Source organism: Australozyma saopauloensis, chromosome 7 (genome assembly GCF_035610405.1).
Source record: "Australozyma saopauloensis chromosome 7, complete sequence".
Taxonomy (NCBI): domain Eukaryota; kingdom Fungi; phylum Ascomycota; class Pichiomycetes; order Serinales; family Metschnikowiaceae; genus Australozyma; species Australozyma saopauloensis.
In genome coordinates, this window is record NC_086137.1 from 378,750 (window position 1) to 400,446 (window position 21,697).

The following is a 21,697-nucleotide window of genomic DNA, read 5'->3' on the forward strand; positions in this document are numbered from 1 at the left end:
TGGGTGGTGCTGCCGCAGCGGGGTTTTTTGGCGGTTGCACTGGGCTTATATAAGAGGAATGCAGTAGGCAGTATGGGTGGTCGGGGTGAAATTCTGGGGTTTGGCAGAGGAGACGCGGAAACTCGATAAGGGGAAAAAAGAGGAAAATGAAGAAAAATAAAAATAAACAGTGTTTGTTCGTGAATTCTATTTTTTCATTTTTTTTATTTGGTTTTCTTGTTTTTTTTGGTTAAAGCGCTCGTTTTCTGGCTCTTGTTCTGCTTGTATAAGCACTACAGTTACAACCTTCTATTCTAAACCATTATAAATCATTTTTAGTATTTGCCGGGGATGCTGTTTGCAGCATGTTCCTCTTTTTTTTTAAAAAAAAACTCGTTAAAATCATAGCAGTCCCATGGTTGACTGCTCTCTTTGTTGTGGATATCTCCATGTATAAATATCACATCACTTTTTCTCTAAAAAAACAGCCCGTTCTGGCCGACTCCAACGCCGGCCAGTGGTGTTTGAGGATTCGATCCATATCCCATGGCCACGGAACTCAAGGTCAATTGTTCCAACTCGCGCATCACGCTAAAGTCCTGTTCGCGCAGCGCTTGTTGCATGGCCGCCTCGGGAGCGAATTGTCCAGGATATCCGTATCCTACAGCTCCGTTGTATCCTGAACCTCCATATGGAGGCATATTAGGCGCATACATCGTGGGGCCGTTCTGGTATGTGTTGTAGTTCATGGCGGGTGCCATCATTTGTGATGGATGGGGATATGGCATTCCCATTCCAAGATTGCCCATGCCTTGCTTGTTGCCCATTCTGTTGCCCATGCCTTGGTGGTGGTTGACTCCGCCGCGTTTGGTCTTCCTGCCGCCGGGCATCGACTTATTAATTTTGTTGGGCGACAATCCAACCTCGTCCATCAATTTCTTGTATGGCTGTTGATTGACGATGTTGATGTCCAACAAAACCTTCTTCACCTGTGACACCACAAAATGGTGGTACTTCTGGTTGACATTGTCATTGCCAATAGTGAATGAAGAAGGGTTGCTGAGGATCTTGTAGATAAACAAGGGACCCGAGTTGTTCTCGGTGGAGTCTTGCAAAATCGACTCCAACAAGTCTGTGGTGATACTGAACTGCTCGTCATGTTCATTGAAGGTGCCGAATATGGCGTTCATGATCTTTTGTTTGGCGCCAAAGTCCGTGCGGTTGTTCAAGATTTTGTATATCGTCAAGCTGGCCAATTTGTGCGAGCAGAAGACGTCCAATGATGACATCAACTTGTCGCAGAGCAAACTGTATCTGAAATCATAGTCTGCATTTTTGCATCCGCTGAATGTGTCGAGGAACCAAGTGATGAGCAAAGAGCCATTGTTGTTGACAATAAGGTCTGGCGCATTCTCCACTATCAAGCTTGCAATCAAGAACAACTGCTCGTTGGACACAATGCCCGAGTTCGTGGAGTTTTGTTCGTTGGACGTCTCCAAGATCGCTCTCAAGCACCGGGCTCCAAATCTTCCACAACTGATCTCCAAGAAATTATCGTAAACCGTTTCGAAGATGAAGTCGTTGAAAGGGGAGCCGAATTTTAAACAACACTGCAATACATAGTTACCGAACTGGTCGTTGAACAACTTAACAGCATATGGCTTCAAGCTATCAGCAATAAGCACCTTGGGAAGACAAACGTTTAAAGAGTTATTAATGATCTTTTGAATTGCCCAAGTCCCGTTTTTGTGAATACCAAGTTGGGCAAAGTATGGAGCGATTTCTTTGACCATGACTAGCTTGATCACAGGGGAATCGACGACAGTAAACAATTTCTGAACCACAGTATTTCCGATGTGATCATAGCAGATTTCAGGCAACTCATCAAGCATGGAGAGACAGAGCTCCTCTAGTTCTATTTGAGACATGGTCTCGAGGTCTCCGTTTGCCTCGGTATCAGACGCAGACTGGCCAAAAGCCTGCTTCTCGCTGTTTTCGAGGACCTTACGGAGCTCTCTCAATTTAGGAGCATCGAACTGGCGGGTCATCAGTGGCTCTGGGAGAGGCCCAAAGTTCTGTTGGTATTTGCTGTTGTTGAAAGCAGCGGCTTTTTTAATCATGGAGACCACTTTCTGTAAATCAATTGGCTGAGAGGCCGAAAGTCTCGAAACAGTGTCCATCAAGGATTCCACGACATTCTCAGATGGGCTCTTTTGCTCGATGGATCTAGGGGGAGAAGGTTTTTTAATGGACTCTACAGTGTGGGCGCCGTTCACGGGGTGTGAAGGGGCAGGTGAAATGAGGGGGCCGCCAGCAGACACTGGGGCCAGAGGAAGAGAAGGTGCTTGCTGTTTGTCTCCGACCCTGGCGAATGCAACGTACATGATGACGCCAGGCATAAGCTCCAAATGGTTGAAGGTAGCCTTGATGGACATGGCAGCCTCGATGGAGACAAACTCGACCAAGGCCAATTTCGAGTTGGACCTCAGACTGACGCGCACGCTGGTGATGCCGGAGTTGTGGTATGCAGCAGACGCAGGAGGGCTGCTCAAGAGCTTGTGCAAGCCAGCGGCGTCTATGAAATGCGGAAGATTATCGAGAAGTAAAGTGTGGGTGGGGCCCAAGTTAGGGTTATCGAAGCTGGTGGTGATGTTTAAGTCGAAGATGTCGAAATCGTCCTGCAACGCCTCCTTGGAGGCATATGCGAGGGGAAAGTCAAACAGCTGGTTCCCGATGGAATCTGCGTAGGCGCTCTGGGAGGACATTGCATGCAAATGAGGCTGTTGGTGTTGTTGCAGGTGCTGGTGTTGAGAGGCACGGGCGAAGGCGCCCATGGCCAACGTCAGTTCGGGAAGCTTTGGCGTGACGCCCAGGTACGTTTGCGAGCGGTTGCGGGCGGAAGTTTGCGAGGCCGGCGGCTCGTTCATGTTGAGCACGAGGTTATCCAAAAGCGAGGACGGCTCAGGAACCGCGGTGAGGAACGGCGAAACGCTCATCCGCGCCGCAGCATCGCCCGGCGGCTTCACGCCAAACGCCATCGGATGTGTGGAGGTGGTGTGCGAACGGTTGCGGGTCGTGAGAGACAGCGGCTGCGCAGCAAGCACCGGGCTGATGAATGCGGACGACTGGCCCGCGGCAGCGCCGGCGGACGCAGACGCAGACACAGACGCAGACGCCATATCGGGGAACAAGTCGAGCATGCCGCCGTTCAAGGATGCGCGCGAGGGCGAGTTGAGCAGCAACGCATCGTCGTTCCAGATGGAGTTGGTGGAAAACAACAGGCCCGAGCGGGCGCGGCGCGCGGACGCGGACGACGACAGCACGGGGATGGCGCCGGACGTGTTGAGGAGCAGCAGCGACGTCAGCGGGATGTCGATGCCGCCGGATTGGGGGAACATTGACGAGGAGCTTCCCGACCCTGCCAGGCCAAAGGCAATGTAGCCGTTCCCGTTGACGGTGTTATTCCCGTTGCCATTATTGATATTACTGTTGATATTATTAATGTTGATGCTGTTGTTGAGACTACTGTTGGTGTTGTTGTTGAGACTGGTGGACATTCCGGCGCTGTTTCCATTTATAGTGGTGTTGGAGTAGCCGTTGGCAGTCCCGGCGCCAGCAAGAAGCGACGAGCCCGCGGCAAAGGAGGAGTAGCCGCCGCCGAGCGCATTGCCGAAGCTGGCGGTGCTGTTGTTGCTATTCTGACTCGGATTGGCGACATTGGGGTACCCATTGCTAAGATTGTGGTCCAAGACATCTACAGCCGACGAACGCAGAAACAGCTCGTGCGACAAGGCCGGGCCCGGGAGCAGGGTCAGAAATAGCAGCAGCGAGTCGTCCGGCGGTGCGGAGGCGAGGGGTGGCGGAGATTGGTTGGCCATTGTGGAAAACGGCCAGTAGTGGGTGGATGAAATTTACAGGGCGCGAGGATCTGGGGCCAAGTCCCCCCAGGAACAGCGGGACGGTGCGGCAGGTAGGCGGCAGGCAGCAGGCAGAGAATCGGTGGGAAAGGGGGGGTTTATATAATTTTTGGCGGGGCGGAAATCACATGCGGGGATTGGGCGGGGAAATGCGGTATTTTTTTCCATTCTTTTTTCGTTTGTTCTTTTCCTTTTGCGTGGTCTCTTTTGTAATCCTGGGTGTGCTCCCTAGGGCCCAGTGATCTGAGTCGCACTGACGTACCCACGCACCACGCACCACGCACCACGCACCACGCACCACGCACTGATTCGCACCGCACACACTGTTTGGGCCGGGGCTAGTGGAAAGGTCCGTCCAGGCAATGGGCGATTCTCTTTTTATTTATAGATTGTTCTGTTGTGTTCTTTGTTTTGTATTGTTTTTTGTTTTGTTTTGTTTTTCTTTTTTTGTTCTGTTTTGCGGATTCTATTTCTCGTGTCGCTTTGTTCCCGCTGTTGTCATTGGTTGTGCTCGGTTGCTAGTCGGGGTTTGGTCCGTTGCCCCTATCCGGATCACAGACCTTAGGCGCCGGCTACCGGTGGCTTCTGGAACACGTACTCGGAGATAATTGGTATTCGGCGATTTTGAGTTATTTTGTATTTCTTTCTTTATTTGTGTTTTTGGATTTTGTAGTTGTGTTTTTGTAGTTGTTTTTGTATTGTGGATTTTTTCATTTGTGGATTTGTGGATTTTATGTGTGATAGTTAGAGTTGGTGGATGACTTAGTTGACTCAATGGATTTACCGTAGATATATGACTATTCCATTAGGTGATAGTTTTTGGGATATTGGATTGGAAAAGTTATCTCGGATAATGAAATTTGAAAGAAAAGTATGTATATTTTCGGTTTGGCTCATTCTATTGATATTCTTCACTTCCTAGTGTCTGGTGAAAGAGCTGCTGGCGAATTGAGCATCCTCTGGCCTCCTATGTTCAGTGTTTTCGAATTCTTCTCGATAATGTCCAGTAGGTCTGAAATCTTTCATGCGAGTGTCTATTCCCATTACATGTGCTTGATCAGACCAGATTTAAGGATTCTAGTAGATCCAAGTGACATAGTAGACTAGAGAAAAAAATTGAAAAGGCGCCGAAAATAGTGATTGATTATTGGCTGGTGTTTGGTGGTCTGCCGTTGTAGCTTTATTCGTGCTCAACGTTGACACTGAGTAGAACCAACATCGATCCAGACGGCAAAACTATAAAGTTTTGGAACTCAATTTTCTCGTCTTCTGTAATCTTTCATTCTTTCAGTTCGACTAGTGACCTCGCTTTCCAGTCCATAGTGTAGTCCAGTAGTCCAGTAGTCCAGTAGTCCAGTAGTCCAGTAGTCCAGTAGTCCAGTAGTCCAGTGTAGTCCAACGAGACAAATGCACAGGCATGTCAGCCATTTCAGTCTTTGGTCTCAATACGAATAGTGGAATAGCTGACCAAAATCTTTATTCCATTCAGCACTCAAACTACATCTGCCTAATATACCTTCGTACCAGTCGTATTCATTCGTAGACGTTCTAGTCACAATCGATTGCAAAGTGGTCCATCTTGCAAAAACCCATGGCTTAAAACTCTGTCAATTATTCCAGTACTAAAATTCTTGGCGGCTTGTGAAGACATACCCAACCAAAGGGTATTCTCCCTTCACCTGTCTCCCAATTCCATCCCCAAATCCAAATCCAACATTTCATTCTAATTTTCAAATCTAACATTTCAACCTTCTTCCCATAACTTTCGCAATCCTCTAGTCTCCACCCACAGATCATCTCTACCCCCAATCCAACTAACCCTACACCAACACCCCCACATCGAAAAAATATATAAAGGCCCCTTCCCCCAGCATAAATCAATCCTCGTTTTTTTCTAAACCCCACTTTTGCCAGCAATACACCCACCCAATCCCCCAGATCACCCCTCCTCCAATACCTACCACAAACGCAACATCAATGGCCACGCTTTACGACTATATCGCCGCCATGGCGGGTGCAATCGCGTCGCAGAAGTCGGCGCTATTCACAGGGCTCCTAACCATCAATCCGGGCGCCGAGAAGGGCCCGCAAAGAGCCGCCTTCAGTGACCCCAGTGATATCGATCTCTATGTGTTGCCAGAGAAGTTCCATGCGGTGGTGCGGGCCTATCTCAAGGCCATGAGGTCGATCTATGTTGCGAGTGACCTCAAGACGTCGTTCGTGCACTTGAACGAGTTGTTGGTGTGTTTGAATCGGGCCGCCGAGTCTCAGACCAATTGGATCTGTCCGGCGCTTATAAATTGCAGCGACGAGCTCATTTCCGTGTACCAGGTGCGCGAGAAGCAGTTTCCGCACGAAAGTTCCGATGTTGGCGGTGTAGACGGCTCGCAGGAGTCGCCGTTGGAGGTGGTGGCTTCGACCATCAATAAGGCATTCAAGGTGTGTCTCACCGATAAACTGTTGGAGCCTAAGCTCTCCAAGAAACAGAGCATTCATTTTTTCCTTGCCGCGCTCCTCAAGCTCTACTTCAAGTTGGATAAGTTGGAGTTGGCCAAATCCGTCGAGAAGGCGCTCGCGGCCACGGGCCACGCCTCGCCAACGCCGCAAAACACCCAGGTCCAGTATCGCAAGTATGCGGTGACGTACTTGTACTATAGCGCGCTTCTTTCGCTCAACGACTCTGATTTTGGTGCCGCAGAGAACAAGCTAGATACGGCCATGGTGTTCTTGAGGTGCTACAAAAAGCCGGCGGTGGTGGCCAAGCAGACGGAGCGCATCTTGATGTTGTTGGTGCCGTTGAAGATGAGGAGTTCGCGCGTGTCGTTGGCGCGCAGGGAGTGGAAGAAGTATCCGTCATTGAAGCTCGTATACCACGACCATCTCTGGCCCGCGGTCCGTTCGGGCAACGTGCAGCAGTTCGATTTCTGGACGGCGAAGCTTCTGAAGGTGTTTCTCAAGCGCTACATCTACGTGCTCATGCTCAATCTCCGCAACTTGTGTATCCTTCGGTTGTTTGAACACACCCACCGCTTGTTCGGTGGTTTGGAGAGTAAAACGCCGCACATTGTGCCTTTTACTGTGTTCCAGCGTGCGCTCAGCCAGTCGCGCGCCGAGAGTGTTGAGAGCGTGGACTTGGGCGAGATCGAGTGTCTTCTCGCCAACTATATCCACAAACGGCAGATCAAGGGCTACCTTTCGCACGGCAACGGATGCATTGTTTTTTCCAAGACCGAGCCGTTTCCAAAGATATGATTCCAGATGTATTTTCTCAAGAATTCTTGGTGATGGAGGCCAATTTTGAGACCACTTCTACTCGATTGGTTGTGTCCCTCCAACCATACACCAACTCCACCAACACCAGCAATTTCCAAAAAAAAACCACACAACCACAATCTGTCCGATCTGAAAACCCCGCGCCACGAAAAAAAACTACACCAAACCCCACTTTGTCCAACCATCACCAACTCCAACCATCACCTACTCACTACCCCTGGTGTACGGGTGTTCCCTGCTCCCTGAACCTCAAAAAAATTTCAAAGCCAAACCCCACATTCCTCACTACCCCCAGAACCATTCCACCATGTCGTTTGTCAACATCTGTCGTGACAACACCGACCCGTTCTACCGGTACAAAATGCCCACCATCCAGGCCAAAGTGGAGGGCAGAGGCAACGGTATCAAAACCGCCATCCCAAACTTAAGCGAGGTCGCCAGAGCCTTGGGCAGACCGCCAGCGTACGTGGTCAAGTACTTCGGATACGAGTTGGGTGCGCAGACTGCATTCAAGGAGGAGGACGACCGTTACTTGGTCAACGGCTCGCATCAGCAGAACGAGTTGCAAGACTCATTGGACGGCTTCATCGCCAAGTTTGTGTTGTGTGGCGCCTGTAAGAACCCCGAGACGCAGATCCAGATCAAGGGCAAAGGGTTGTTGCAGAAGGACTGTAAGGCCTGTGGCCGTGTGACCGACGTGGACGTCAGACACAAGTTGTCGTCGTACATCTTGAAGAACCCACCACCTTCCACGGGTAAGAAGGCCGCCACCGCCACCGCCAACGTTGTGGGTGGAGGTAAGTCCATTTCGGACATTGCGCAGAACGCAGACGGCAGTGAGTCTGCTGTTGGTGGAGACGATGCCGATGATGGAGAGGATGCATTGACCAAGAAGATCAACGCCGAGGCTGCGGCCTTGTCGGCACAGACCGTGGAGGTGGCCGACGACGACTGGGCCGTCGACATGTCCAAGGAGGCCATCGAGGCCAGAGCCAGAGAGTTGGAGGGTTTGACACTCAACGACACCCAGGCCAAGCTTACAGAGTTCGGCGAGTGGTTGTTGCAGGAGAGCCATGAGTCCAAGGATGACTTGCCCTCGGACGTCGAGATCTACCGTAAGATCGTCGAGATGGAGCTCTTGGAGGTGGCCGACGTGGTGTTGGTGTTGGCGCAGGTGTTGTTCGACGAGAACGTGATCGAGCAGATCGAGGAGCACAACGGGTTGTTGGCCAAGTTGATCAACGACAACGCCAGCTTCGAGAAGGCGTTCTTGGGTGGTTTGGAGAGATTCTTGGGCTTGGAGAAGCCCGCATTGATCCCCCAGACGCCAAAGATCTTGGTCAAGCTTTACGACAAGGAGTTGCTCAGCGAAGACATCATCTTGAGCTGGGGCTCCAAGGTGTCCAAGAAGTACGTTCCCAAGGACGTTTCCAAGAAGGTGCGTAAGGCTGCCAAGCCATTCATCACTTGGTTGCAGGAGGCCGATGAGGAGTCGGATAATGAGTAATCTACAGAGCATATAATATACGGGTAAGATATTTGAGATTTGGTATTTGTATTTGAGATTAGCGGGGAATGTATTGGCTGGTAAATGCGATGCGGTCCTAATAATACACAGAAAGAATGCGTGGAGAGGTGTGAAGTAGAGAAGGTTTGTAAATGCACTATTTTTTGTAGCGGCCGTCTCGTTTTTGGTTGATGCTCTTCCCAATGGGGTTCTGGTTGGGACCCGAGGGTGGACCCAGTCTGCCGTTTCCTCCCGCCGGGCCTCCCATGGGTCCAGATCTATTGTTCATGGGTGGCATATTGCCGCCGGGAGGCATTGGAGGCATTCCGCTCATGCCATTTGGAGGCATTGGCATATTTGGCATATTTGGCATGTTAGGCATGTTAGGCATATTGGGCATGTTAGGCATGTTAGGCATGTTAGGCATATTGGGCATATTGGGCATGAATGGAAATGGAAATGGTGCAGCGCCCTTGCCGGGCCCGCCCATCATCTTGGCCATGACCTTCTGTGGATTGAACTCGCCCCTGGTTTTATCCTGCTTGTGGCAGTACGCCGTCCACGTCAACTCGTCGAAGCCATAGTTGAAGTAGTCACTGATATCCACGCCGGGCGCCCGCCACGGCTTATCTTTTAGCTCATCGAGGTCGAGCTGCGTAAGCGGCTTCCCCTCATACTCTGCTACGGCATTTATATCTACAGCTGCTGCTCCATCGTCTTTACTAACAGCAGGGCCTCCGCGCTTCGCCACTACACTACTCTCATCCTCGTCGTCGCCGGCCTCCTCCGGCGCGGTCTCGGTTGCTGCCAGCGGCTTGACAGACGCTGTGAGCGGCTTTGGTGCTGTGTCGCCAATCACGAACTCAATGTCGTCATCCAGGCTCTCCTCCTCGCTGTCGTCGTCCAGAAGTTCTGCGGCAGCGTTCGCGTCGGCCTTGGTCGAGGCATTGGCGGCTGCGGTGCCTTCTGTTGTGGTGTTGGTGCTGCTTTCTGTGGAGGCATCTAGCTTCGCCTTCTTTGCCTTCGGCTGCTCGTCCTCGGAGCTGTAGAGGTATGCGTCCTCGTCGTCTGTGTTGGCCATGGTGGGAAACGGGCTCTATTTATGTTTCGCGGTGCGGGGTTGCGGTTGCGGGGAAGAAGTGGTGAGTGGTAGTGGTAGTGGTAGAAGTAGTAGGGTGTTGTATGCAGAAACAGGGTTGGCTGCAAAAATGTGTTTCAGCGTGAAAAAATGGGAGACCATATTAAAAAGAGAATGTTGAGCAGAGGGAGAGAATTTATTTTTGTAGGTTTGATTGTGTGTGGATTTCATTCATTGTGTGTGATTTTGGCGGCGAATTTATTTGTATTGGGCCTTGTTTGATTCCACATACTCTAGGTATTCTGAACCAGAATGTCTACAGTTTAAATTGGACTAAAATCTACATTTGGTCTTCTTTTCGTATATAGCATTGTTCTTTTTATACATAGCATTGTTTGGAGTAAAATATTAATGTTCATGATTCGTTCCTGTTTCTCTCTTAGGCTTTTTCCACCTACCGATTCCATATTTCAGTCCGTTCTACCTGTTCTTGGAAAGCATCATGTTCACCCACGGCAACCGACGGAACTTGTTGCGGTACACAATCTCCTGGATCGCCTGGATCCACACCGCCTTCTCCTGCTTGTTGGGCGCGCCGAAATCGATAATCTCCCCATCGGCAAATCGGATCTTGAACGCATGCTCCATCAAGAGAATGTCGCTGAAATTGCGGTAGTTGTTGGACGAGCGCGTGATGTTTTCTTGGTCGACGTACACCACTTCGGTGACCTTGGTCAAGTTGATCTTCGCTCTGGTCTTGTGTGAGTACTCGCTGTGGGCCACCAATGATGTGCCCTGGAGCTTGAACCACCGCTTCTTCCAGCTGTCACAGTCGCCGCCCTCTTGGTGCAAGTATCCCTCCACCTCGGTGAAGTGCTCCTTTTTGATTTCGTCCAAGCACTCGTACGCTGCCTTGATACTCAAAGGTAAGATCTCGTATGGCTCTGTTCTCGGAACGAAGAGCATTTTCACTTCAAGCTGTGCCACTGAATATGGCTCTCTGAGTTTTCCCTGAGAGCCGGGAATGGTGGCCCATTCGTTGAAGCAGGTAAGGTTGAAGTTGCGCGCTGTTCCCGAGACTTGGGTGAGGTACTGTTCCAAATCCACGTAGCATCTCGCAAACAGGCCATCCACGGCAAACAAGTTCTTCCAGGAGTCGGTGGCTTCTTTCGGCACGAACTTGGTGGTGGTGATGACCTCCTTGGAGCCGAACAACCGGCTGATTCTCTTCTTTGGCTGAACAACCCGTCTTTCCTTCACCTCCACGAGTGTATCTTTGGGCTTGTCGTACGACGCTTTCAACGTGAGAATGAACTGCAAGGCGTGGTTCACCGTCAACTCGAACTCTTTCCCAATCGGAACGTTGGCGGTTCCATTGGAAGTGTAGTCTGGAGTCTTGACACAGTGAACGCCATTGTCCAATGTGATGTTGAACGACATGTTGCGCTCGTTTAAGTCGGGCAACTTGACGTTCTTCAAGCCCATCACTCGCAAGAACAACTTGCCCTTTTCCAAAAGATGAGCTCCTGACGACGATGACAGACGACTCTCTGCTGCTGCTGCTGCTTCCAGTGGCCGTCCATTCAGAGATCCCTCGACGCCTTCGGCCATCAATTCAACCGCAGTGGCTGACAGGCAGTCGGCCGTGGGAATCGTTGGAACGGAAACTGTGCTCAACGTATGGCGCGATTTCTTCTCCAAAACTGGCGGGTCGTTGTTGACGGTGTTTTTGATGTCTACACCGTTGAACTCAGGAATGTTTCTGTCCAAAACAACGCCGGTGACAGAGCCGTTTTTCTTCACCAACTTCACGGGAGAATTGATCTTGATCGGCGATCCTCTGTTGCTCCGCTCACCTTGTTTAATGGGGCTTCTTCTCTCTGGCGAGGCGTTTGGCGTGCCCACAGTAGGTCCGTTCTCTTTAGTTCTTTGTTTCTTCACCTTCAAGCCTGTTGCGGCTGGGCGCATCGGCGTAGCTATAAGTTCTGGATCCGGGTCTGGGAAAACTGTGTTATCGGCTGGTTTCTCCAAAAACGGATTGTTCGAACTGAATCTTTCACGAGCTGCAACAACCGGAGAATTGCCATCCAGTTTTGGAGTAATGGGCTCAAATATACGCTCATTTGACTTGATGGCAATGGGCTTTGTGATGATTTCAGATACCACATGTGGGAAGTCGCCAAAGGTCTTGGCAGGGTCCGCGTTAGATACCAATGAGTCGCAGTGAATCGACGCGATCTGCGGCTTGTTTTCCTCTGTGGGCATTTTAACCTCGGGAGTGGCTGTTTTTCCCACTGCCTTCAACTTCGAGGTTCCAGTCTGTGTGATAGCCTCTTTCATATCCATGATCTTTCTTATTTGATCCTTGTCCATACTGGGCAACGTTTTCATGCCAGTGGCTTTGATGGTAGGTTCAATCGACGAGTTATCCAGGAATATATCATTGTACATGTTTTTTGGAGAAAGAATTGAAGAAGACCGCTTGATTTCGAAAGATGGTACAGTGAAACGAGATCTCTTAGGCATTTCCATCTCTCCCTTTCCATTATCGCTAATATAGCGAGGTCTCAAGGTATTGTAATTGGCAGGTTGAGAGCGCCTGTTCATGGTAAACTGGCGTGAAGCAGATTCTTTCATGGCTTTGTCAGAAGACGTACTCTTTCTGCGTTTCAACGAGTTTTTCTGGCGAATGTTCTCTTCCTGCGTTGCGGAGATGTTTCTGAAGAAGACATCGAAATGGTCCTCTATTCCCGAATCTTGAGACAACTCTGGAAGAAATCCAGAATCGAAGAGATTCTCGTACGACAGACTGACGACTTTGGTGGATAACACGTTTACTTCTGGGAACTTCTTAGGCTTCAAGGACTTTGGCACTTGGAATTTGGCGCATTGAGAGAGATCTGCTGTGTTGTAGAACAGAAGCGATGGAACTTGGTACAATTTGCTAGGGGGCTGACTTCCGGCCTTTGTTTTAAGATGCTGCGAGTGCCAGATCGATAGGAAATCCAATGATTTCTTTTCAGCGTCATGTTCGGCAGAAAGGGATTCTTCATAAGACAAACTCTTCTCGTTGATTTTCTTGTTCAAGTCATCAAATTCAGAGTCACTGAGCTCAACAGCGGGTAGCTTGATATTAAAAGGTGGCTGGACATTGGATGAGTTTGCAAGGACGCTAGAATCATAATCACTAGATGTGAGAGCGTGGCTGACCGAGCTAGATTGTGCGACAGGATTGGCAGATTTTGCTGCTGAGTTTTTGGCCTCTTCACTCTCCTCTGTCTTTTCCACAGAAGAATCTCTTTCGTCTGCAAGTGGCTGTTCAACAGACGCTTTGATAGGCTTAATAGGCGAGCCTAGGCCAGTATGGTGCTTTGTATCCAACGTTCTTCTTGGAATATCGCCAGACTCATCAGCGAATTCAATTGTGTCACTTGCGCTTACGTCATTCTTCCACTCGAGTGGATTGCTGCCTAACTGGGGCGAGAGAGGACCAATGAGTTTCACTTGACCCGCGCTGATGGCTTTTTGGATGGTAACAGCATCGTACTTAGGTTCAATCATAGCGCTTATGGGCAGAGCGTCCGAAACAGAACCATTCTTCGAATATTCACTACCTCTGCGTGGCTCAGGCAGCGATGGGGCCTGGAGAGAGTCGTCCAACTCCAATTTGACAGAAGTATCAGGTTCTTGTTTCACCTCAGAAACATCCTCACTTTTGACAAAAGGTAGATGAGAAGCTTCTTGCGCGACCTCATCGTTTGGCTCCGACTTAACCATAGAGTCACTAGGCTCTGATTTCACCATTGGCTCTGTTGGTTCTAGCTTGATTGCGGTAGTTCCTGACTCTGCCTTGATGAAGGATTCTTGTTTCACTGGATCGAAATGTTCGCTCTCTGCGTCTGTTGATGCCTCAGATTCGCCATGCTCCGAGTCTGGACTTTCTTTGGTTTGAGAATTAGGTTCAATGGCCGCCTTTTCGACCAAGTTAATTTGCGATACCGATTCTAGTAGGTTCATAATTGATTTCTCGGTCTGTGATTGGTTGAATGAAGCGCTCAGATCCTCCTTAATGGAGCCTAAGGATTCTGGTATCAGCGGCCGCGTAGCAAGCGTGGGCTCGAAGTGAAGCTGGTCTCTGCTCGACTCTGCACTATCAAGAGTGTTGGGGATGATTTCGGTGGCGAGTTTATCTGAGAAGCCTTTGATACCATCGTTGAGTTGCAATCCCTTGGATTGTTTCTCGATGTGATTAGATTGGAGATACTTATTGGAGTCGACCAAAGATTGTAGAGACGATTGCGAGGAGCGAGCAGATGCGCTCAAGCGATACTCTAGACCATGCGTGAGGGCATTCAAGGGATTTTCCTGTGCTTCCGGCTCGTGCGCCGCGAGCTGGTACGAGAGTCGGTGGATGTTGACGTCTGTTTCCTCTGGGGCGGCTTTGCCGAGGTTGTCGAGATGTTCGTTTAGGTCGTCGTGAGGCTTGTTGCTCAAGAAAACGTCGATTTTCTCGTTCAATGAGAGATTGCTGAAGTTTTTGTGCGTGAGTTTGTACTCGGTCAACTGGGAGATGTCTGGCTCGTCTCTGGTTTCGGCAGCATCCATGCTCAAGAGGCCCGTGACGGTGTGGCTGGAGTGTGGTGGCGGCATTGGCGGCTGTGTGGTCTCGGCATCGGTATCGTCGAGGGAATGCTCCTCGAGCCCTGTCCACAGATGCACCATTGGCGGAGCTGGAGCCTTGAGCTCTGGCTGAGAGAGACTATCGTCGCCGGGGTAAGAATGGACGGTCTGCAAGTCGGGCCCAGCCAGAAACGCGACGTTTTTCTTGGGAGACGTGGTGGCGGCCTCGACAGGATTCTTCATGATGCTTTTATTAGGGGAGGCAGCGCCGTCTGTTTTCTCCGGCAGCGGCTCCAAGTCAGTTTTGGAGTCCATCTGTTCGTTTTCGTTTTCCGCATTCCCAGCATCAAGGTCTTGTGTTTGTGGTGGTTCTACTTCCGAATGTTCTCTACTGTAGTCAATCGACGAGTCTTGCTCGAAGTTGCGCGTGAACAGGTCCAAATGCGGCTCGGCCATCTGCGCGCGCTCGGCTGTTTCGGAATCGCTCACGTACGTATCTGAGGACGAATTAAAGTCTCTCTTTTGAGCGGTGAATTGGTCTGTTTCCTTCAATATCGGCGTGCAATTGAGCGGCTTGATCGGCGACGCGACCGTCGAGGGCGGCTCGCTGGCGGGACTGGGCTCCGGAACGCCGCCGTGGTTGATTTCTTTCAAAAGCATGTCTACTGAGTCTGTTTTGGTTAGTATAGGGCAACTGGCGGGAAATGGCGGAAAACGCTGCAAAAACGACGGGAAAACGCGGGAAAAAAAGCAGCAGAGGGTTTGGGGGGTGTCCCGAGACGGCTACGTACCGTTTTCGTGTTTGAAGAGGTCGGCGCCACTCATATTGACGAAGAACTCCAGGTTGTATCTGGATGGGATCTGGAGAAGATTTACTGTGCAGCCCGAACGGGCGAAAGGTAAACAAACAGTGCGATAGTGTCACTCTGGCATGGCAACGAGAGGAAGAAAAGATAAAAAATTGGAAAAAAATTGTGGGGGGAATGTGGTCCTTTTATATTTTTTTTTTTGAGGGATTTTTTGACTATTCTTTGTGATGGAAGTGTGACGCGTATCTGTTTCAACTAGTAGCCATAATGGTAACTGTAGTAAGACCTGAGACTAGTGACACTAGTGAGAGTAAGTGTAGCAAGACTAGTGAGAAATCTGGGAAATCTAAGAAACACAAAAAAAACAAAGTTTTTACTGCTTTTCAAAACTTAAATGGTGTATTTATATAAAGTATGGGTGAACGGCGGCACTCTTTTTTTGCGCTTCTTTATCTGGTCTATTCTATACCTTACATTATATGAAATAAAGAAGTGTAATGTTCCACTACAGATATCAATAGATTCATAAATTAAAGGAACGAAATGTTTTAGACAAGGAGAAGTGCAGCCATGGCAAAAGCACCAAAGGCGCCGGCCATGTTCCGTCCAGCTTCACCGCGAGAGACAGAAGTAGAAGTAGAAGAAGCAGAAGAAGTGGAGGTAGCAGAAGTAGTGGCAGTGGCAGTGGCAGTAGCAGAAGCAGCACGAGTGGCAGAAGCAACACCAGTACGAGTAGTAGTAGTAGTTTCGTCATCAGACATAAATCCAGGAAAACTGAAATTGATGATGTTACTGGGCTTTGGCAAGAGACACGCAGTACAGCTGACCATCTGCCCAGCACTGCCGGTGGTCTTGACGATAGCACAGTCGTTGCTGCTGCATGAAGTGAACGTCACCACAGACGACTTTTGACACCACACGGCTTGCTGGCCGATGACTCTGCCGTCGGTGGTCCAGGTGTTGACTACGGCATTGGACGTAGGGCTGGGCTGGGTCGAAAGAGTGGTTGGGACTGAAGAAGCTGCGCCGGAGGAATTGATCTCACGCTTTGCCACGGCAGGCACCTTGCTCAAAACCAAGTCCACTTTCCGGCAGTTGGGAAATGGTTTGGCCCAAGAAGTAGCGTTGACGCCGACGATTTGATTGAGTTCGTCGCTAATGCCGTCGGGACTCCAGGTGTACTTGCATGCCCACCAGTTGTAGTTCACAATCTTGGCATCGCCGCCGATCTCGAGTGGAACTGGGTTTGAGTTTCTGTTGCTGAACGACATGAGGTACACTGGCGCATCGGCAACGCCCAGATATTGCAAGGCATATTGGTTTCCGTTTTCAGAAGTGACGCTGAGGACGTTGGTGTCGGAGAGCTCGTAGGTGGATGCGGTGGAGTCCACGAACCCTTGTCCGGAACTGGCTCCGAACTTGGTGTTAAGGAAGCCGATGTTTTTCCCGTTCGAGTTGAGGACGGAGACTCGGATTGGGGAGGCAGATACAATTGCAGCGGTTGCAAGAGTAGCGAGAGTAAACTTCATTGTTCTCGGAGGTTGGGGTTTGGGGTGGTTGTTGATAAGATGAGGATTTCACAAGAAGGCTCCGAAATGGCTCCTTCTTATACTGGTGGTCTCTGCTTCTGTCATTAATTTGCAGCCATTTTCATGCAGAGGTACCTATTTGGCGGTTACAGTTGTCGCATCTGAATGTGGATATAGACGAGGTGCAGGTAACTGACTTTTGGGATATGGTCCAATTCGTCGACTTTTCCAGCTTTTGAACCGGGAAAAGCCTTCATTTCCAAAACATTTTATTTATGCATTTCGCTCTTCCTTTTTGTGACTCAAAATCCACTTAGCATGCCTCTTTTTGTGGGCGTAGAATAAGGTTGTGGAAATAGTCCTGTGTATACACTGACTCGTTTCTCTGCAGGATATGTCATTTTGCGACCGTTTCAGCACTTTTACGAGGGTCCAACCAGCAAAACGAAGTGACGGACCCTAATTATAGCGGATACGTCATGTTTCCCACAATTATAGAAGAAAACTTCCTGTGGAATGCGTCACCCGTAGATGAAAAGTGACTGCAATTCTGGGGACAGATTTGCTGCGTTCGTTAATGTCACTCTTTGGATAGGTATGTCCAAGAATAGCGTGAAAAGTAATTCCTACAAACCGTTTTTCAAGAGGTAATGGCGACATGGGTCTAGTCTCTTTTAAGTTTACTCTAATTCGGAAGACGCTTGCTCTTATAGGGCGAGTTCCCTAGTCGTTTCGGGTATCGCTTACTAGATTCGGCTGATTTCTACCCTATAAATCCGCCCGACTGGCGCTTCCCAATTGGGAACATTCTCACCTTAATTGGTCTCTAGGCTGAATACTGTCTCATTTGGTCCTCCAGCTGAATAATATGGCGAGACGGTAACTCGGAATATGTGATTGGTAGCAGAAATTGGTTATTTTCTGGGCGAAAATTGACTCTCTTTCCTCGAGATTCTGCAAGTGAAACTGTCTCTTTTTATAGATTTGACTCTGAAAGACTTTGGCTCCCATCTAAGAGAAGAATTCTCATTTTATTTTTGTAATTTATGGAGTCACACTCTATGGTTGTCCATCTCGTTGTTTTGTTGAAAGTGTATTCAGCTCAATAGTCTGGATTGAATGAATGAAGTCGATAGAACTATCAAAAATCTTTAAGGTTTATTGACGTAATACAATTAATCTAAAACAACAAAAAATTAACTGCTATAATTTTAGAAGAACTCGGAGTAAAACATGAGTTTGTACATTTTGAATGCTGTGTTGCTAATCTCTCTGAAAACAAAAAACGTCCAAAAATTCCCATTCATGCAATAATCCAAACAAATTTATATCGAAGCTCAGTCGTCATTCTCATCTTCGAAAATTCCAACATCACATCTCTCGCAATATATCTGACTCGTCATCTAACTTCTACTAGTCTATTTTAGTAGACTTCAGCATGCCACATCCCCAATTCCAAGCAATTCGAAAAGAGTACCATCAAACAGAGAAAACAAAAGATAATTTTCCTCAAATTTCTCAATAGTCATTCAATTCAGCCAATATTTTCAGTAGACATAAACTGGCCAAAACCAAAGAAACCACCGCTACCAAACAGAACATGTGATCAAATTCAAATCTATAAAAGGCAACCCAAAACTCCAACAGAATTTACCCTCCACAATCTCTTCTACCCCACACCAAGCTCATCTCATCTCATCTCATCTCATCGCTACTCCACATCCAACACCATGTACTCCAACAACGGCAGCTCATATCGCCCCGGAGGAGATCTGTATCGTCCCGGACGACATAACCAGCGACAAGGAAACTACAAGAATGAAGACTATGCTGGTAGAGGCAACGAAAGGGCTCAAAACTATCCTGATCGTTCTAGCAACAGATCAGACTATAGAAGCAACAGAAACACATACAAACCCAATGGTCTGTATAACGGCTACGGCCAGTCGGACCAGCGGAATCTGAATTCGCAGTATGGCGGCAACAGCTACGGTGCTGGCAGAGATTATGGCCATCAAAACTCAAACAGTTACCAACAGCCTCGACAGCGCTTCCAGGGCCAGGGCAACTACACGCGAGGTCAAAAAAGCCCGGGCGATGGCTACCATCTGGTCTATTCGCAAATCCAGTCCGAAAACCAGCTCTGGATGGGTGATTTGGATCCCAGATGGTCAGAAAACGATATCCTAGATATCTGGACAGAGCTCGGAGAGCGGCCCACGAACGTCAAGATCATGCGCGACAAGACTGGCCGGTCACAGTACTGTTTTGTGACCTTTTCCAATCCCACAGCAGCCAATACGGCGGTTCAACGACACAGAACCCCAGTTCCAGGCTCCTCGCGGATTTTCAAATTGAACAAGGCCTCGGGCGGCGGCTCTCTGGGTGCCTCAACAGGAATGGGAGCAGACCAGAGTCGACAAAATGCTCCTGGCGGTGGACACTCGATGGGCCAGCGGTCTACGGTGGACTACTCTTTATTCGTAGGTGATTTGGCTCAGGATATTACTGAGCAGATGCTTTACGGCAAGTTCAATCAGAAATATCCCGGTGTCGTCAAGCAGGTCAAGATTATGACCGACATGAACACCGGAATGTCCAAAGGGTTTGGATTTGTCCGCTTCCACAAGCCAGAAGCTCAACAGGCGGCGCTCAAAGAAATGAACGGCGTGATCTTGGGAGACCGGCCGATCCGGGTCGGGTTGGCAAATGGCAGCTCGCAGGAGCCGGCTCCAGGACTGAAGAAAGCTGCAAGCACTCTTTCACCGTCGCTCAAATTGCCACAACAGCAGCCATCGCTCACGCCATCTAGCGACCCAAACAATTGCGTATTGGACATCTTGGGTATCAACTACAGCATTACAAGAGATGACTTGGTAGCACACTACGGATCCTTCGGAACGCTTGTCTACTGCAAAATTGACTACAAGGCGCAGGCAGCCCAGGTTAAGTATCTTCTACGAGGATCTGCCGAGAAGGCGTTTCTATTTACGGATGGGTTTGTGATGAACGGATGCAATTTAGGTCTCAGATGGGGGTCCGAGGAACGGCCATTGGCGTCAGCTAAGGTTGACAAGAGCGTTAAATATTCGGCTGCAGAAAAGCCGCCCACTATCTACGGAGAGGTCCCAGATGCTGTTGTGTTGGAAGACCTCAGTGAGGAGCAGCTAGGCGACCTCAAGTTGACGGAGCCAAGTGAATTGATTGGGGTCAGTGATTTCGACCAATTGAATGAAGACAGAATCGCCAGAAGAGAGGCGTATCTCGCACTGGCATACTAATTAAATTGGATGGTCTTCCTTTGAGGGGCCTGGGCAATGCAGTGAGAGATCGTCGAAATCTTCAAACTTGATCCCGCAATACGGGCAGTAGAAATACGTCGCCCGGACATATCGTAGGAGGTCGGTAAGCTGTTCTACGTCTACGGGTGTTGGTGCGTGGTCCGGATCGACTTCCTTCCGGGCAAATTCCCGCCACAATGGGTTGATCAAGTCGATATCCTCACCAGCAACGAGCCTGGAATCGTCGCCGGACGACTCAAAGCAGAATTTCTGGAGCTTTCGTATCATACTCGTGGATTCGCGCACGGCCAAGGCGCTTTTGCGGCTCTGGGTATAAGCTGCACTATGGGCGGAATCTGCATTTTGCAATTGAACTGTTTTCGAGGGGACGATTCCGGAGTTGACCTTTCTCTTTTTAATTGGAAGAGGTTCGCGGAGCGCGTTTGGATTGTGTTTTGCACCCAAGCGGCCGTCCATGGAAAAGCCCATTTTCTGCATTATTTTGAAGCCCACGGAGTTTGAGTCGAGAATGGACTCCGACAAGGTGTTTTTGTGCGGTTTTGGCGGCAGTTCATCTTCGGAGATCTCGGGCGACTCGGGGTCATCCGGGCTCAGGGCCAGTTTTTTCTGCGGGCCGAGTTTTGGCGGCACGAAGCGTTTTGTTTTGCGTGGGAGGTCGATGTCTGAATCCGACGAGTCGGGGAAGAGCATCGAGGAATGGGAATGAACCGAATGAGCCGAACGAACCGAATGAAGCGAAACAAGAAGAGATCAAAAGGGAAGAAAGATGAGGGTACAAAAATACACGAACAAAGAAAGGAAAACAACGAGGAAATTAAAAATGAGAATAAAAACGAAAATAAAATACACAAACAAAAATGGCAAAATGACAAAAATGAATAACAAAACCAGTACAGTAGAAAACACTAACTGGTCTCAGAAAGACTCACTTAAAAAGAGACCAGAAAAGATTGGAAAAGATTTTTCGGCATCGGCCTCCGAGCCACACTGCCGGTCCGGGCAGCTATAAATAACTGGGCGTCAACAGGGCCAGACAAGATGGGGAGCTGAAAGAGGGAATTCCACCAAAGCAATTGAGCACGAACCAACACAAAAACAAACAAACAAACAGAATGAACTAATCACAATGCAACCACCACCATTTCCCCTACCCTTATCCCTAATACCATCCCTACTATTACCCCTAACACTACCCTAGCATTACCATAACAATTAGTCCACTACATGAGCACTACCCCTACCACTGCACACCCAGTACACTGTTACCCCAACAGCTTATATCCGGGGCCAGGTTCCATGTCCATGGGGCCACCGGCCTGGGTCGTGCAGGCCGCAGTTCCAGGCGATGTCAGCCAAACGAAGCATCTAGCCTAGCAAAAGTTAGGCACAAAGAACATTATGCACGCAGACCAAAGAAGTCTGGAGATCCCGTGACAGTGCCACTCTCTGCCCGTGGAATGGTAAACTAATACATTAATAAAACGACATCATAATTGAGAAACCCTGGTTCCTGGTTGAGGGGCAACCTCTACAACAATTCCCGCAGCAACAGACCCCCCTATGCCAAAGGCCCTATAGGCCCTATAGCCCCTAGGCCCCATAGCCCTGAGGCCGATTGGCCTATTGGCGCGGAGTGCTATTTATTGTCTCTATTGTGATTGTTCTGGGCCGCGCGCCTGCAGA

General features: G+C 49.3%; 8 protein-coding genes across 8 annotated transcripts; 3 read left to right on the top strand and 5 right to left on the bottom strand.

The window, feature by feature from the left end:
- Positions 1-455: 455 nt before the first annotated feature.
- On the bottom strand, positions 456-3,857 carry PUMCH_005112 (uncharacterized protein; the record flags this gene model as incomplete). Its single annotated transcript, XM_063024022.1, has 1 exon — positions 456-3,857. The coding sequence occupies one exon, from the start codon at positions 3,855-3,857 to the stop codon at positions 456-458; it is 3,402 nt and encodes a 1,133-aa protein (XP_062880092.1).
- A 2,016-nt stretch (positions 3,858-5,873) lies between these two features.
- PUMCH_005113 (uncharacterized protein) lies at positions 5,874-7,148 on the top strand (the record flags this gene model as incomplete). Its single annotated transcript, XM_063024023.1, has 1 exon — positions 5,874-7,148. One exon carries the CDS (start codon positions 5,874-5,876, stop codon positions 7,146-7,148), a length of 1,275 nt encoding a protein of 424 aa, XP_062880093.1.
- Positions 7,149-7,476: 328 nt separating this feature from the next.
- On the top strand, positions 7,477-8,676 carry PUMCH_005114 (uncharacterized protein; the record flags this gene model as incomplete). The annotated part of the gene is made up of 1 exon (XM_063024024.1): positions 7,477-8,676. One exon carries the CDS (start codon positions 7,477-7,479, stop codon positions 8,674-8,676), a length of 1,200 nt encoding a protein of 399 aa, XP_062880094.1.
- A 157-nt stretch (positions 8,677-8,833) lies between these two features.
- Positions 8,834-9,757, bottom strand: PUMCH_005115 (uncharacterized protein; the record flags this gene model as incomplete). The annotated part of the gene is made up of 1 exon (XM_063024025.1): positions 8,834-9,757. One exon carries the CDS (start codon positions 9,755-9,757, stop codon positions 8,834-8,836), a length of 924 nt encoding a protein of 307 aa, XP_062880095.1.
- A 477-nt stretch (positions 9,758-10,234) lies between these two features.
- Positions 10,235-15,034, bottom strand: PUMCH_005116 (uncharacterized protein; the record flags this gene model as incomplete). The annotated part of the gene is made up of 1 exon (XM_063024026.1): positions 10,235-15,034. The coding sequence occupies one exon, from the start codon at positions 15,032-15,034 to the stop codon at positions 10,235-10,237; it is 4,800 nt and encodes a 1,599-aa protein (XP_062880096.1).
- Positions 15,035-15,731: 697 nt separating this feature from the next.
- On the bottom strand, positions 15,732-16,712 carry PUMCH_005117 (uncharacterized protein; the record flags this gene model as incomplete). Its single annotated transcript, XM_063024027.1, has 1 exon — positions 15,732-16,712. The coding sequence occupies one exon, from the start codon at positions 16,710-16,712 to the stop codon at positions 15,732-15,734; it is 981 nt and encodes a 326-aa protein (XP_062880097.1).
- Positions 16,713-18,442: 1,730 nt separating this feature from the next.
- Positions 18,443-19,993, top strand: PUMCH_005118 (uncharacterized protein; the record flags this gene model as incomplete). Its single annotated transcript, XM_063024028.1, has 1 exon — positions 18,443-19,993. The coding sequence occupies one exon, from the start codon at positions 18,443-18,445 to the stop codon at positions 19,991-19,993; it is 1,551 nt and encodes a 516-aa protein (XP_062880098.1).
- On the bottom strand, positions 19,994-20,704 carry PUMCH_005119 (uncharacterized protein; the record flags this gene model as incomplete). The annotated part of the gene is made up of 1 exon (XM_063024029.1): positions 19,994-20,704. The coding sequence occupies one exon, from the start codon at positions 20,702-20,704 to the stop codon at positions 19,994-19,996; it is 711 nt and encodes a 236-aa protein (XP_062880099.1).
- Positions 20,705-21,697: the final 993 nt, after the last annotated feature.